At 35.4% G+C, this 15201-nt stretch overlaps 1 protein-coding gene across 1 annotated transcript in view; it reads right to left on the bottom strand.

Moving 5' to 3' along the window:
- The window catches only part of Dsg4 (desmoglein 4), a 33291-nt gene that overhangs the window by 4668 nt on the left and 13422 nt on the right, over positions 1 to 15201 (bottom strand). The window contains exons 7-15 of the mRNA XM_047526796.1: positions 14387 to 14553; positions 13992 to 14126; positions 12980 to 13165; positions 9445 to 9716; positions 8002 to 8141; positions 5088 to 5306; positions 2354 to 2659; positions 535 to 674; positions 319 to 382 (exon numbers count right to left, since the gene is read on the bottom strand). Coding sequence (XP_047382752.1) covers positions 319 to 382; positions 535 to 674; positions 2354 to 2659; positions 5088 to 5306; positions 8002 to 8141; positions 9445 to 9716; positions 12980 to 13165; positions 13992 to 14126; positions 14387 to 14553 — 1629 coding nt within the window. The remainder of the gene's footprint in view (positions 1 to 318; positions 383 to 534; positions 675 to 2353; positions 2660 to 5087; positions 5307 to 8001; positions 8142 to 9444; positions 9717 to 12979; positions 13166 to 13991; positions 14127 to 14386; positions 14554 to 15201) is intronic.

Here is a 15201-nt window from a genome sequence, read left to right as displayed (position 1 = left end):
ATTATGATAACCTCAATTTTAAAGAGAAGGAAATAGGCTCAGGGAAGTTGAATCTTGCCCTGGGACTTCTTACTAATGAGTGACTGAGTCAGGAATCAAATGGAAGCACTCTTATTTCAGAGTTTGTTGTAAAAGACGAATTTAAGATAGAAAAATAAAGTGACCGCTTCAGCCACGTCACTTTTCCCTGTGATTATATCATCCATTAAGGAGGTCAACAGATACGTTATTTTTTTAGGAAGTACTTTTAGATGAGATTGGTTTGGTTGAATAATTTAACGGATTTAAAAAGAGAAACAGAATTGGTTGTTCACTGACCAGAGGAATCGATTCGATCCTGGGTATTAGAGGCTGTCATGGGTGCACATATATTTGACACATCCTGAAAAAAAAAAAAAAAAATTTTAAAATAAATGTATTTTGTTAAACGTTTTAACACTGACATCAATTCACTTTTGTGTTATGTGTAATTATCAAAGCATGCACATTTTCCATTGAAACCCTTGCTTCTCTGGAAAGTGACAGGCCACTCACCCTGTCCTCGGGATGGGCGCCTTCTATCCTCCAGGACTGCATCACTCCTTCTCCGCCCTCAGGCACAGGAGCAAACCTTGTCCCCAGGCCCTCTGGCCGTCTTCGTTTGCAGCAGCACATGAGCAGCAAGAGTGGAGACACTACCCAAGAAAGCAATAAGGAAGAGTTAACACCTGTTGCTCAACCTAGGGAGCCAACGAATTTACCATTTTTTGTGACATTACAGTTAGAACCAAAGGGATAAATACTAAGGTAAAAAAAATTCAATTTTCCCCCTAGAGAATTGAGAACACATATCCATGTCTATAAGTACAAACATACCAAATCACCTAGGACTTTGGAACTGAAATGGAGGGATTGTGAGATCATTTAATCCAGACCCTTTATTGATAGATTAAGAAAATAAAGTCCAATCTTTCCAAGACTTCTGAACTTGTTAGTCGCATATTCAGGTCAGGAAGAGTGATGAAGTTCTAGTGCTATCCTGCAAAAAAATGTAGCTGATTCTGGGGATTTAACCTTTAATCCCCAAAGACTTATTTAAACATGCAGATGCTTGGGTCTTGTTTTGGGTTAGGGCTCAGATATAAGTAATTATAAAGCCTTCTAGGTGTTTCTTATGTGCTGCTAGGGCTGAGAACTGCTGATTTAAAGGCTAGCTGCCACCTCTACTCAGTTGCTCTGTAATTGTGTTCTGGGAAAATGTCTCTAATATTATTTTTTAAATAGTTTTTAAATAGTTTTGCAAAACCATAGATTAATTTTAAGTATGATAACCTGTCCAAAGGTCAGTTGTTAATTTTTTATACTTTGAAATGATGTTTTAATTTGTGCTCATTTATTAATGCATACTCAATCTTTTTAAATTTTAGAACCAGTGTTTGATCCCCATGAAATTTAAGTATTGCAAGGGCAACCTCAAATGCATGGAGTATTTCTTTTTTGAGGCTCTGCATGGTGATACAGGGAGAAAATAACCTCATTTTGGAAGTTTTGCTTGGGGCTCTTGACGTGCTTGCCACCATGGTCTTAGTTCAGAGCCCAGAAGCTAATTCTCTTTTCTAAACTCGCCTCCGTGTATGCTATTGCATCACAGCGAGCAGGTCACCAGTCACCTGAACTCCAGGTCCTCAGTGATTCCTTGTTGCCTGTGGACCAAAGCCCAGAACATTTGGTGTATCATGAATGTGCCTCCAGGGGGGTCCCCAACCTATTTTTTTGCCTGTCCACTTTCTGAGTGTGCTCTGCCCTTCCAGCCTCCTCCTGTCTGTTGTTTTATTTTGGTTTTTTGATTCTGAGGACTGAACCCAGGACCTCATTCATGCTAGGCATATTCTCTACCAGGGCTACACCCCTAGTCCCTCTCCTGTTTGTACTGTTTCTTAGTTCTAGATGGCCATTTGGATTTCCCACATACATCATCCTTCTAAGAAAATCCTCAGCTTTCAGAGGCTGCCTCAAAATTCCCTTCTTCCTTAAAGATTTTCCCAACCTTCCTACTCTGAGTTAATTGCTTCTGCCTTTCTAATCTTAAAGCGTGTTGATGAAATTCCATTATAAAATTTATTTTATGCTTTTCTATAGTACACTCAATGATTTGCATGTTTCTCATTTTCAGGACACTCACTCTAGATCATCTCAGGTACCGTTATGGAATAGGTACATATCGTATCAGCCCCATCATTTATTTCCAAGGACACACAAAAATTGCTATAGATTCCAAAAAGAAACAGCCATGTGAGCCTCAACATCCTGGTGAGCCTGGTGACCAGCCCTATTTTGAAGAACTGATGAAAAGAGGACTTAGTACAGTACTTACGCAGCAGAAGGCAGGCACCCATGGCAATCATGCCAATCCCTGCTGGGCCAAGACCAACATTTGAATTCCCAGCTTGGTCTTCAGTGATTATCCCATACATGTCATCAGTAGATGAGCTGATGTCCCCTGTATAGATGCCCGGGGTGCTAGAGTGCAAACATATGTGGTTGTTGTCACAACTGCAGGCATCTAGCTGCACGATCTGTGGCAATTCACATGCCCTGTTATAGTTGTCCTTCACTAGGATTGGGATTTGGTGAAGTCCGGGAGATATGACCTCACCGGTACTCAGGATTGCAGAAGTATCTGAAAAGGAAGAGAAGAAACAGAATCAATTCAAATTCCTTGAGGGTAGCCCTTAATATTCAAGAATAACTTAAAAACTGAAGTTTACATGCTCTTGGTCAGTCACAGGGCACCCTCTCCTTTAATTTGTATTTTAATTTATAATTAATTGTTCAATACTGCTCCCTGCTTATTTCTACAAAAATAAGACAGGGACTCTGTTGGTTAATTCAGGAGCAACAGTACCTGGCATTTGATATACACTCAATAAAATTGGTCTAATGATGAGTAAAAGAAAATATGAAAGAAAATATTGGAAGTTTTCTATTGAGTGTTACAGTTTATAAAATAACCTCCTCAGGACTGTTATTTTATGGTTTAAAATTAATTGCCTTTGTATTTAAAATGAATTCAATAACTATTCTAATTCTTGGTGCTACCATTGCTTATGAATTTCTATGTACAATATTGCTTAAAATATTAGTTGAAATATATTTATCAACCCAAGGAGGGTTTAGAGATGATTAAATTTATACCTAAACCATGAAGAGTAACTGATTAATTGTAGCACATAATGTTTTTTGTTGTTTTATTGTCTTCAGTTAGCTTTATGACAAGCCAGCTGGGTCTACCAAAATCTAACCTGCATGCAAAATAAGAATCAAATAAGGCAACATCACAGCAAGTAGACAAAGTTCATTGCATTCTTCATCTTCAACACTGAAACGGGTTCTAGGAATATTCTCTCTAGTGTGGTTATGTTTATTGGCAAATTTGTAATATCATTTGAACACCTTTGCCAACCTCCATGTAAAACAATTTTTAAAAATATTTTTTACTCAGAATACCGAGAATATGAATGAAGAAAAAAGTGGCTACCAGTTACCATTTAAGAATGGCCTATTCAGCTTTATAGGGGAAGGTGGATTCAGAGTTGTCTTGATTTCAGTGGAATTGCTTTAATGTGTTTAACTTTTCAAATATTAATGTGGTTTTGTTTTAAAAAAAATAAAGCATTTTGTTAAGTCTTTATTGGTGATAGTTTTTCCACTGTCAATTAGGGTTTCTACATTCCGTGAGGTCTGTGAATGATGAAGCCTGGTGGTCTCAGAGAGATGGGAAGAATTTCCTCTCACCTTGAGGGCAGTCTGAGCCCCATTTTGGTACCCCAAAAAGTCTTTGGTAATGCCCCAAATGAATGTGAACTCAGGGTGATATCTTAGTCCAAATGAGGTCCTCTCATAGTATTTCATTTTCTATTTATACAATTAACATTTCAGGAGAAAAAAATCCATGGTAGATAATATATTATGTTGTCTGAAATTCACTGTTTCTTTTAAACCAACGTCAGGCATTCATTTCTATGTAGCTATAGTCAGCACACATACACAGAATGAGTTTTTCACTTCACTTTCTTTGGTTTATGCGCTCCTTTGTATTTAAATACTTTGCATAGTTCTAATTTTAATGGCTGTATAGTACCACATCTTGATAATATGTACCAGAATTTGCTCAACCTTTCTTCTAATACTGGGCAATTTGGGTTTCAATTTTTATCCTTACTAACTAACAGCTCCAGATTAGAAACAATGTCATGGATCTTATGTGCTCCTAAGTAAGTAGACTATATGTGAATGTATCTATGGGAATACCCAAATTTTAGAGACTAGTGACATGAATGAAATTATTCAGAATAGGGATTGTTACATTAGGTGAGTTAGTTCTGCTTATTTTATCTGATCAAATATTGGTTAACTATCTATATAAAATGATGGGTAAACTGTTATTTATACACCACTATTTATAAATGCAGTATTGATGAAATATTTTGACTTTTATTTCAGTTTAAAAAATTTTTCCCAAATATCCTAAGTGTGGATGTGAAAAGTTTTTTTTTTCCATTTGTTATGGTTTAGATGCGGTGTCAAAAGCTCATGTGTGAGACAATGCAAGAAGGTTCAGAGGAGAAATGATTGGGTTGTAAGAGTGTTAACCCACTCAGTGATTTAATCCCCTGATAGGGATTAACTGAGTGGTGACTGAAGTGGTGGGATGTGGCTGGAGAAGGTGGACATTAGGGCGTGGCTTTGGGCATATATTTGTATCTGGCAAGTGGACTCTCTGCTTTCTGATAGTCATGTGAGCTGCTTCCCTCTGCTACACTCTTCCTCCATTGATGTTCAGCCTCACCTTGAGTCCCGAGGAATGGAGCTGGCTGTTATGGACTAAGACCTCTGAAACTGTGAACCGTCAAATAAACTTTCCCCCTCTATAGTTGTTCTGGTTGAATCTTTAGTCACAGCAGCAAAAAAGCTGATTAAAATACCTTTTAATGTGAATATGGCAAGAATTATGGAAAAGGGCATAGAAAAAATTAAATGACAACTAATTACTTGATAACTGTTTTGCTTTTGGACTTAAAGTATGAGCAAGTTTACATTCTACTTACCATTCATTGATTTGATATTCCATATGTCAGCTGTTCCTGTTGGCTGATCAATAACACAGAAGGTGAATGGAGCTCCATAAGAATGATCACTAACATAGATCTGGACCGATGGAGAGACCATGCAGATGGTTCTGCTCTCAGAATAAATGACTGGACAGTAGTCATTGACATCAGGAACCTCAATACATATGGTTCCTGTAGCAGTTCTCCCAGAGCCATCTGAAAAGCAAAGCATTATGGGTTGGGGTAAAACATGCCAGGGAGAAAATTTTGTCTCACATCTTCATGATGCTGCTGCAGTATATAGGAACCGTGCACCACTTCATCAACCTGCAGTTATTTTGGCCCTTCCTTTGTGTATTTTATTCAGTCACGCTGGCTTCTTTTGCATTTTTTTTTTTTTTTTTCAGTGCTGAGAACTGCACCTAAGGCCTTGCCAGGCAAGTTGCTCTGCCACTGAGTTACATCACTAACCCTTTTTGAGTTGCTTGAACAAGTTTTTTCCTAACTCGAGGTTCTTGTGCATTCTGTTTACTTTTCCTAAAGTAATTTTCATCTTCATTTTATTCCTCTAAATCCTCTGCATCCTAAGATGGAATTTTTAAAAATATATTGTTTTAGTTGAATATGGATACAATGACTACTTCATTTATTTGTTTTTTATGCGGTGCTGAGGATTGAACCCAGTGCCTCACGTGTACTAGGCAAGTGCTCTGCTACTGAGCTACAGCCTCAGCCCCCTAAGATGGAAAATTAAATATTCTTCCTTAGGGAAGTTTCACTGCTTTCTATTCTCATACTGTCCCAAAAAACTAGGCCCCCCCGACCAGCTGGCAACCTTCTATTTGGGATGCTTACTGAGATGTAGGTGTGTGGAAATAATTGCAATTAAAATTAAATAATTGAGCATTTTTCTTTCCATTACTTTGTTGATTTTAATCCCTTCCCATTTCCCTCTGAAAAGGCACTTCTGAAAAAAAATATGAATCTATTAGATTTTTTCCCCTAACGCATTTGAAACAATATTTTAGTTAGCATAATTTATTGGAAAAGTCAGGGGATAAGAATTAGGAATCTGGGTTAGGAATCTGGGCCTGGTCCACTTTTCTAGTCTATGTTCTCTGACGGTGAATAAAGAATTCTATGTTTGCTTTTGCCCTGCTTTGGTTTCCTCATCATTTGCAAACTAGAACATTATCACCTCTAGGAGTTCACTACATCATTTTCTGAGAAGTTAATAAATTTTGTTTAGAGTTTTTGTGTGTATACCTAAGTGAAGTCACTGAGTTTATCAACTGATAATAAACCAAGAGACCATCCATGTCTAGCATGGCTTTGTACAGTCTGTTCCGATACCCTGTTCAGCCATGGATTTTCTAAAGTGTCTATTTACTTAGTTTCTTATTAGCGAGACATCAGATGAGCCCATAGATTGCTTTGACATTCTCTGGTCCTCTTTGGCTTTCTCATGGCCGCATGATGTGGCAACCAAGGCTCAAGCTATTGTTTACAGCATCTGTTCTCCAATGCAGTTTGCTGCCCAGAGAAGTCTGTCTCCTCTCATGATGGCCAGGCAACCTGGGTCAAAACAGAAACATCTGGATGTCTCTGTGCCTGTGCAGACACTGCTCAGGTGAACAGATGATGAGCCTGTGTTTAGTTTTCCTCGGGTACATTGTGACTACACTTTTACTCTCTCTTTCTACACTTGAAATGACTACTTTTCTAATTCGAGTTTAGGCAGATTTCACACATGATCAATATGTAAACATGGGGTGTGGTCAACATGGTTAGAATCCATTTCCTTCCAGAATACTGATAGTAAATATTATTCATATAACTGACTCAGATGTTAAGAGTAACAACCTCAGGATAAAGACCAGAATGTGTGGGCCCCTTTCTTGGATTTTAATCATGGTTTCTTTTTGAATCTTATGCTGCTCATTTATCTTTATCTTCGTTTGGTAAAAGTCAGATATAAAAGTAATGCAAACCTACAGTATTTACCTTACATTAGGCATGTGTTTGAGAAATCCATCTTTCCTCTTCTTTCCTGGTTACTGACCTTTCTCTGTTGTTTCATTCTGTAGCAGCTGGTTTCCTAGGCACTACTCTGAAGAATCATTAACTGCTGATAAATCAACAAATCCTGTTGCTACTCACCAAGAGAAATGTGTAATAGATTTTCCCATGTGGGAAGTGGCTCAATAACAAATTCATTTAGTGCATTTGTGTTTCTAGGCTTTAAACTTGAATCTTATATTTGGAATAAACTTGTACTTTCTTGGCTCATGCTATCTTATTCTGGACAATATGTAAAACAACATTCATGCAATTTTTGTCATTGAAATTCAGTTTTGGTGGCTCTAAAATAACTATGCTCTTGGGGACACTACCTTCCCAGCAGGTGATTCCACAATGAACTTTGTGCACAGATTGTAAAATTTACTTTAGGTAAACAATCCTCACATACTTGACAAGTGGGATTAGTCATACTTAAGAGATGAAGTAAGAAATGGAAATAAAATTTTACATATACTTTTTTTTTTTTTCTTTTTTGGTTATGCTGCAGATCAAAACCAGGGCCTCACACATATAGGACAAGCTCTCTACCACTGAGCTAACTCCCCAGTCCTACATATACATATTTTAACTTTTATGCTTTATGCTATAAACCATATTAAATTCTTTCTTGAATGTATGTGAAATAAATTATACCTTAAGTGTAAATGACATTTATAAGTGTAATTAAATTCAGTTTTGGATCTGAGGTGCTTAGAATGTTCCTTAAGTCTTGCCTGCACCACTAAGTGATATATTTTGTCACTCATATTTCATTATTAGAATAATAATGTTGAAAATATTTAATCTAATAGGAGCAATTTTTTTACATATTGAAAATAAATGTTCTTACCATCTATAGCCAGGATCTCTGCTGTGTACATCCCATTGGTAATATATTTTGACTTCTTATCAAATTCTCTAGAAAATTGTATTTCACCAGTCCTTGAATCAACTTTTAACCAGTTGCCTGCATCATGCCCTATGATATACCTGTTTTTAAATAAGTTCATCATTATGCTTTTATGAAAATTAATACTTTACAATCACATAAGAGTTGCAATGTGGTAAACTTATATATTGTTTCTACTTGCTTTATAGTGACAATTGCCTTAGTTTGTAAGAAGTATATATATATATATATATATATATATATATGACAGTAAGAATCCAATATTAAATGTATGCATAGGTTGACAGCAAAGTATTGAAATTTCATCATTCTTACTCTTCTAGTTCTTAGTAAAATTAACAAAATGTGTGAGTTTATTTCATATCTATTTATTAAATCACAGCAATATTAAATATCCTGTATTTATTTTAAAAAACAAATATTGTGTATTCATTTTCACATGGGGCATATTAGTATATATGCTGTGGATTTTAGGGCATCTTGTGGTATCTTCTCCTTATTTCTCTGTCTGGGTCTTTTTATAATAATGGATGTAAAGTGCTTGACCTAACTGTTAGGAGATTTGGGTCTCTGTACCAGGCATAATTTCAAATCTTCAGTTCATTTATCTGATACTCTTTTTCCTTTCCCCCATACCAACAGACTTCATACCTTTTTAAGTCTTTCAACTTGTTATCTGATTAGTTAAAACTGTTATTATCAAAGTAATTTGTAAGTCAGTAGACTTCCTTCAGTACAAAAATACTGGAAGGAAGAAAAGGAGAGAGATGGGAAGCATATAGAGAAGACTCATCTACTTCACTGTAGTTACTTCCAGAACATTTTACATCATTGTGTCTGTGTACCTAGTGCCCCTCATACCTACCTTTCTATTTCTCCCATTCTGACTCTTTATGCTTATCAAACAACTGTGTTTTAGCTTCTTCCATTGTTGTATCCCCTTAGGTTAAGCAGAGGGTTGAAATGAATCTGAAGTCATAGACACCCACAGGCTTTAAGAAAACAAGCAGTGATGCATCTTTATAGTGTGTTCCTGTCTACAATATGATTTAATCAGCCCTAGTCCAGGCTAGGACAGCTGGGTACAAGAGATCAAAGAGACTGCTGCACTAACTTAGGTGACTCTTTGGTCCTACAATTTTTTTTTTAACATACGATTACTCTTAAAATCAATTGGAGCTCTTACAGCTTCATTATCTAAAACACTGTTACAATTCTAAGAAAATTTCAAATGCCATACTAGTTTTCTTAAATAAATAAACAAAGAAGAGCAAGACAAAAATCCCAAAAAGGTATTACAACGAAAATACACTAGCATATACCACATAAATTAACACTGGCCAGAATCAGGCCATATCAACACGAACCAAGTATTTGCAGTACCTGACATTAGTGGCAGGATTTCCTGTGTCCAGATCCATGGCTGTGTATGTGCCAAGCACATAATTCAATAAGGAATCTCCTCTTATTCCTTCTCGTACACTGAAAGTCATGGAACTTGGATGAAATGCGGGTCCTTCTCTCACATTAATAATCTGAATTCTCACAGGGGTTGAGTGCATTCGGAATTGAGAAGCAACAGAGTGGTGAAAATCCGCTTGGTTTTTAACTCCAATACCAAGATGAACATTAGGTATTTGTTCATAATCCAGCATCTAAAGAAAAGTGAAAAACTCTGAAACAACAAACAACTCTTTTTTTATAGAACGAGAAGTCATGGTGGGCAAGCTGTACACTAGACTAAAGCAATGTGATTCAGATTTTAAATGGGAAAAAATTAGTTATTTCTGCACTGGGTATTTTAGACATCCGATTCTTTTTGCCTTTTGGCAAGATCAGGTATGTAGGATATTTACATCTGTGACTTTAAATTGGAATCATGTTTTGGAGTTTTGAATTTCTTATACAAAACCCCTAAAATGAAAAATAATATTTTCTCAAATGAACAGTTTATAAAAAATAAAAAATAAATTTAGAATGAAATAAAAAATGTTCAAAACTGTTAAATGAATAAATAAATAGGACTCAGATTTCCATTGTCGAATTCACATTTGAGAATCTCCTGGAAGTATGAACAGCAGGATAAAGTAGTCAAAATATATGATATATTTAAACAAGTAATTCTTTTTCTAAATGATAGAAGCAATTCTAAAGAACTCAGAAATATTGTAGTCAGCCTTATACTGTAATTTAACTGCACTGGGCCTGGTGGATAAGAAGAGTCCTTTATGAAGCTCATTCAAAAAAGTAAATACCACACCCTGAGAAAAATAACCTTTGAACTGGGTTTCCTGGGTAAAAGATGAATGGATTCTTTTTATCCAGAATGACTGATGTGGTGACATGAAAAGTCTCAAGTGAAAAAGCTGTTGTAAACAAGCGAGTGCTGACAATGTCTATCCAGAAGTACTCTGGAAGCTTAGGTGAGCATCTCTTGACCTCAAAGCAACATTTTCAAACAGTAAGACCATATTATATATTCTTTGAGTCCTTGTGTTTCTGAAAGAAATTTTGAAATTTTGAAATTTTGAAATTTTGTGCTTTCATTTGCCAACAAAAGTCAAGATGTGTGTGACCCCTGGGAAGTTCCAGGACATCATGAATGTTTTATTAGGTTTTGGAGCTAAAACTTCCAGAAGTGCTGATAAAACAGAAATACAAGCAGAAATTCACTTGGATTTTTCTTTGGACATGATTTCGCATGCTTCACTTGAATTTCAGCTAAAACCCTTAAGTTCTAGGATTTTGATTGCTTTTATACATCTTTTGACAGTTGTCACCATAATACTCACATATGAATGTTCCAGTGCACATGAGAAGAACCACAGAGTTAAATATGAATTATATACTCAAAGATGAATTTTCAATGGGAAGAGATCTCTCTTCTATAACTCAATTTTTATTTTTTATTTGTATTTTCTAGAATTCCATGCTTTCTTTAAGTAAATGAAAAACCTGGGAACCTCTATTCTAATAGAGAAATCTCCTGGGGTTTTCTGGTGTGTATATATGCACAAATACATTTCTGTTCATTACAATTGTTCTCTCCCTATTGAGCAGATGTAATGCAAATATATTAATGTGTGTTTAAATTTGTACCATAGAAACTCACAGAATCTAGGGACAGAAGGTCAATTTTCCTTCTAGCAGGGATGTTTATAAAGGACAAATAGAGGAAATGCAGACATTTGCATTCATTCTTTGCAGGGGGGACTCTCTGGCAAGGATTTTCTGATTGCATTTAGACATCTGGGGTTTGCAAAGAGGAACAATAACAAACTGCTTACCCCAAAGTGTCTTCTTGGAGTAAATGACTAAATCAGATTCTTAGGACCTAAGGACTTGGTTAACATAATGATTATTGTCAGAATTTTGATCTTTCTAGAGTTGAACTCACAATGCTATTACTATTTTTTAAAAATTCCAAAGCACTTCTTAGTGTTTAAGAAAGGACTGGGAAACTTTTTGGTCAAAGATCTGAGAGTAAATATTTTAGATTTGGGGGCATCATGTGCAGTTTCTGTCTCAGTATTCATTTCAACCCTTGGAGTCTGAAAATAGCCACAGAAAATATATAAATGAATGAATGTAGCTGTATTCCAACAAAAAATTTATTTGCAGAGCAGAAGGTTGTCCAGATTCGACCTATGGGCCATAGTTTTTGACCTCAAAGCAAGGTTTTCAAACAGTAAGACCATTTTATATATTCTTTGAGTTCTTATGTATCTGAAAGAATTTTGAAATTTTGTGCTTTCATTTGAATGAAAATCTTAAAAAGTATATAGAGATATTTTCTATAAATTTGGTGAACCTATCATAAATTAATACACTGCATGATTTCTGTGTACATGGTTGTATTTTGTTGGTAAAGTAATAATTCTTTAAAAATAGATCCAGACACTTAAGGAAAGAGACTCAATGCACGAATGGTATGTTTGTATTAGGTGAAGGCTAAATGGACTCCTAATATACTTTAAAAAAAATTCACAGTAACTCCAACCACAGAGAAAAGTAGTGACAGAATGGAATAAACACAAGCATATTGTGTACCAACCTAAATAGGTGTGTGTGTGTGTGTGTGTGTGTGTGTAAGTGAATATGTATTTTCCTACCTATAAGTATTGTTTATATTGTTAATAGCAATTTCTCATTGGAGGAAAAAAATGCCCTCTTTATATGAATGCTCATGTGATTTTATTGGTTTGTGGTTTTGTTTTTAATTTATAAATGTTTAGATATTATTGTTGCCCATGAAGTAAAAGAATAAAGTCGTTTAAGAAAAATTGTAAGAAAAATTCCAGAGTTCTATATTCAAGATTCTCAGCAAAATGACCCCATGTGGCATCTCCATTCCTGCTTCTCTTTCTTCCCTGTGTGAATGCTCTGCTTGGCACAGCCTCACAGGGCTCTTACCAGGTCCCAAACATATGTCCTGTTTTCTTGCCTCTGTGTGTTTCCTCTTGTCATTATCTACAGTAGCGATCTCAGTTATAAGGTCTTGCTTAAATCCTACTCTCTGCTTTTCAGACAAATCTAGCACAGAAGTCTCTCCCCTGCAGTTATGCAATTAATTAGTTGACATTTCATCCTCTTGGCAATCAGTTAGGTTTTATATCATGACTTCTGTACCACTATTTATTTTATTGCTAAATTCACAGATGTTATTTAATTTGGAGGTACTTCCTTTATGTTCTCAACTAGATCTTGGGCACTATGAGAACAAACCAGGCTTCTTTTTCTTGGTAACAACTGTGCTTCTGGTAGGGAAGGCTCAGACTGACACTGTGGCCTGCTTGAGATACATGCCAATATGAGGGGCATTCAAGGTTTTATGGAGTACTTTTTTAAATGCAGATTCTGTCTTTGAGAGTTATTTAAAAATTCTTTGGAAGAAAATATTGCAGATCCCATACAATACCTTGACTACTTTCAAAATGCCTTCGTTGGTGCGTGGGTCTGTTTGAATATCAAACCAATTCCCATCATTTCCAGAAAGGATTAAATATTGTGCCAACCAATTATCGGTGCCTTCTTCATCAAGATCAATTGCTTGCAGTCGTATCAGTTCTGAACTCAAACAATTTTCTTCAATACTTGCTGAGTACTGAAATGATATAGATTGATTTTATAATCAATGAATTTTTAAAAGCAAAACGATATTTACTTATACATAGTTATCTTCTAAAATGCTAATGATAAACTATGTCAGTGATTTTATACTGTTATTAAATGGCAAATGTCCAATCATAAATAGAAGATTTAAATGATGCTAAGATAAAAAGAGATTTTCAAGTGCTACTCGTGAAATCAAGATCAAACTGGCATTGTTTCATTTTGTCTTGCTTATTTTTATTGACTCCATTCCTTTAAGGAATCAGGGGTTTTTTTTTTTAAGGGTTGATAATAAATACATTAGGTTTTATGGACCAGAAAATCTGTTTTTCAGTTGTTCATCTTTGCTGTTGAAGCAAAGGGAAAGGAATGATCGATAAAATACATTTTTTTTTTTAAACCAAAACAGGTGGCAAGCCAGATTTGTCCCTGGTATTTTGAATTTTATGTTTCTTTATGCCTGAATATGAAAATAGAAATTGAGACTGCTTGAGATTCTGGTGGATTTAATTCAGGCAATCATGAGTCAGGTATGAACATATTACTATTGTTATATTATTCTCAGTTATATCAATACATTTCTGTGAGGAGAGCATATGGAGTAGGTAGTTTTTGCTTTCAAAGAGGTTTTCTTGAAATGGTGAATTAAAGAAAAACATATAACATTAAATTATATTATTATACATAAGAATTTCCAAGGTTTATGGAAGAAGGCAGAGTCCATCCACACAAATAGCAGAACCAGGTTCACAAACTAGTAGGAAATCAAATCGATTACTGATTCTTATAGAAAAAAGATCATAAGAATAACCACTTACTGAAGTCTTCTCTAAGATGGGGAAATTATCATTGACGTCTAAAACCTTGATTCTACAGTCACACTCAGAGGATAGCCCATCTGCAGCTCCATCACGATCTGAGCCCCGCACAAGTAGGTTGTACATACTGTGTTGCTTAATTAAGATGAAAAAAAATTGTAAGACTTAGGTCTTGTCTTGAATAGAATCCAACACATTTCAGTGCCTTCATTTGTCTTTTCTTTCATATACACATTAAATAAAATCTATGTAATTGATCTTTTCATTAAAAACGACTGAAATCTTTTTCCTTCCCTCCTTCACATTGGATTAAGGTCATACATAGATCATTTCATCTTTGCCTCTTCAAAAATGAATTCTATATTTCTGACCATTCCATTCACAGAAGGCTTTACCTCTCTGTCAAGGAAACTGGACATGGTGCGAACTTCTCCAGTGTACCTGTTCACAATGAACATTGGTGCACCTGCGGGCTCCTGAGAGATGATTTTGTAGGCGATTTTAGAATTCAAATGATTGTCTTCATCTGCATCTGTGGCACTTAGCTTTATCACCAGTGCATCTGGAAATGAAGATTGTGGCAGACAATGGTTGGGACTCCATTAGAATTAATTCATAATTCAGCAAATCAGTAGACATGAAAAGGAAGAGTGGTTGGACTTCTTAATTCCCTCCATTAGAGTTTTCTATGAAAATATTTTCCATAACTTATAGCTATGCTGGTGATTACTAAAACAGCAGTGGTGTGATTCTATGAAAGTTTTCTACTGTCGATAAAGTACTTTACTCCTTAAATAATTATATGGCAAATTAGTAGCAAAATATAGTGTTCTTTAATGTGTGAAAAAGAAGTTCAGAAGATTATCAAAAGACAAAGGAAGTGATTTTATCAGTTTCATTTTTTTGCGATGATATTGTGAAATTAATTTAAAATGCCCAATTAAGAAAGATTATAACTTAGTAAAAAAATTCAACATTGCAATTATTTACTGAGCACCCACATTCTTAATTGTCACTCATCCAGAAACCTGAGAATTACTATTGGTTACACTGGAAGTTAATAACACTTTTCTAAGCAGTCAAAATACATAATTATTGAAAAGGAGATTTGCCTATAGGAAAATAAGACATTCTTGATTATTCATAGAAACAAAGAACAGGCATCCTAAGCCAATCTGCAAAGACAGTAGTGCATGGGACACGTTTTTCA

The sequence above is a fragment of the Sciurus carolinensis genome, chromosome 15 (genome assembly GCF_902686445.1).
Source record: "Sciurus carolinensis chromosome 15, mSciCar1.2, whole genome shotgun sequence".
NCBI lineage: Eukaryota > Metazoa > Chordata > Mammalia > Rodentia > Sciuridae > Sciurus > Sciurus carolinensis.
Note: the sequence above shows the minus strand (reverse complement) of the source record. Positions and strands in the feature narration are given on the sequence as shown.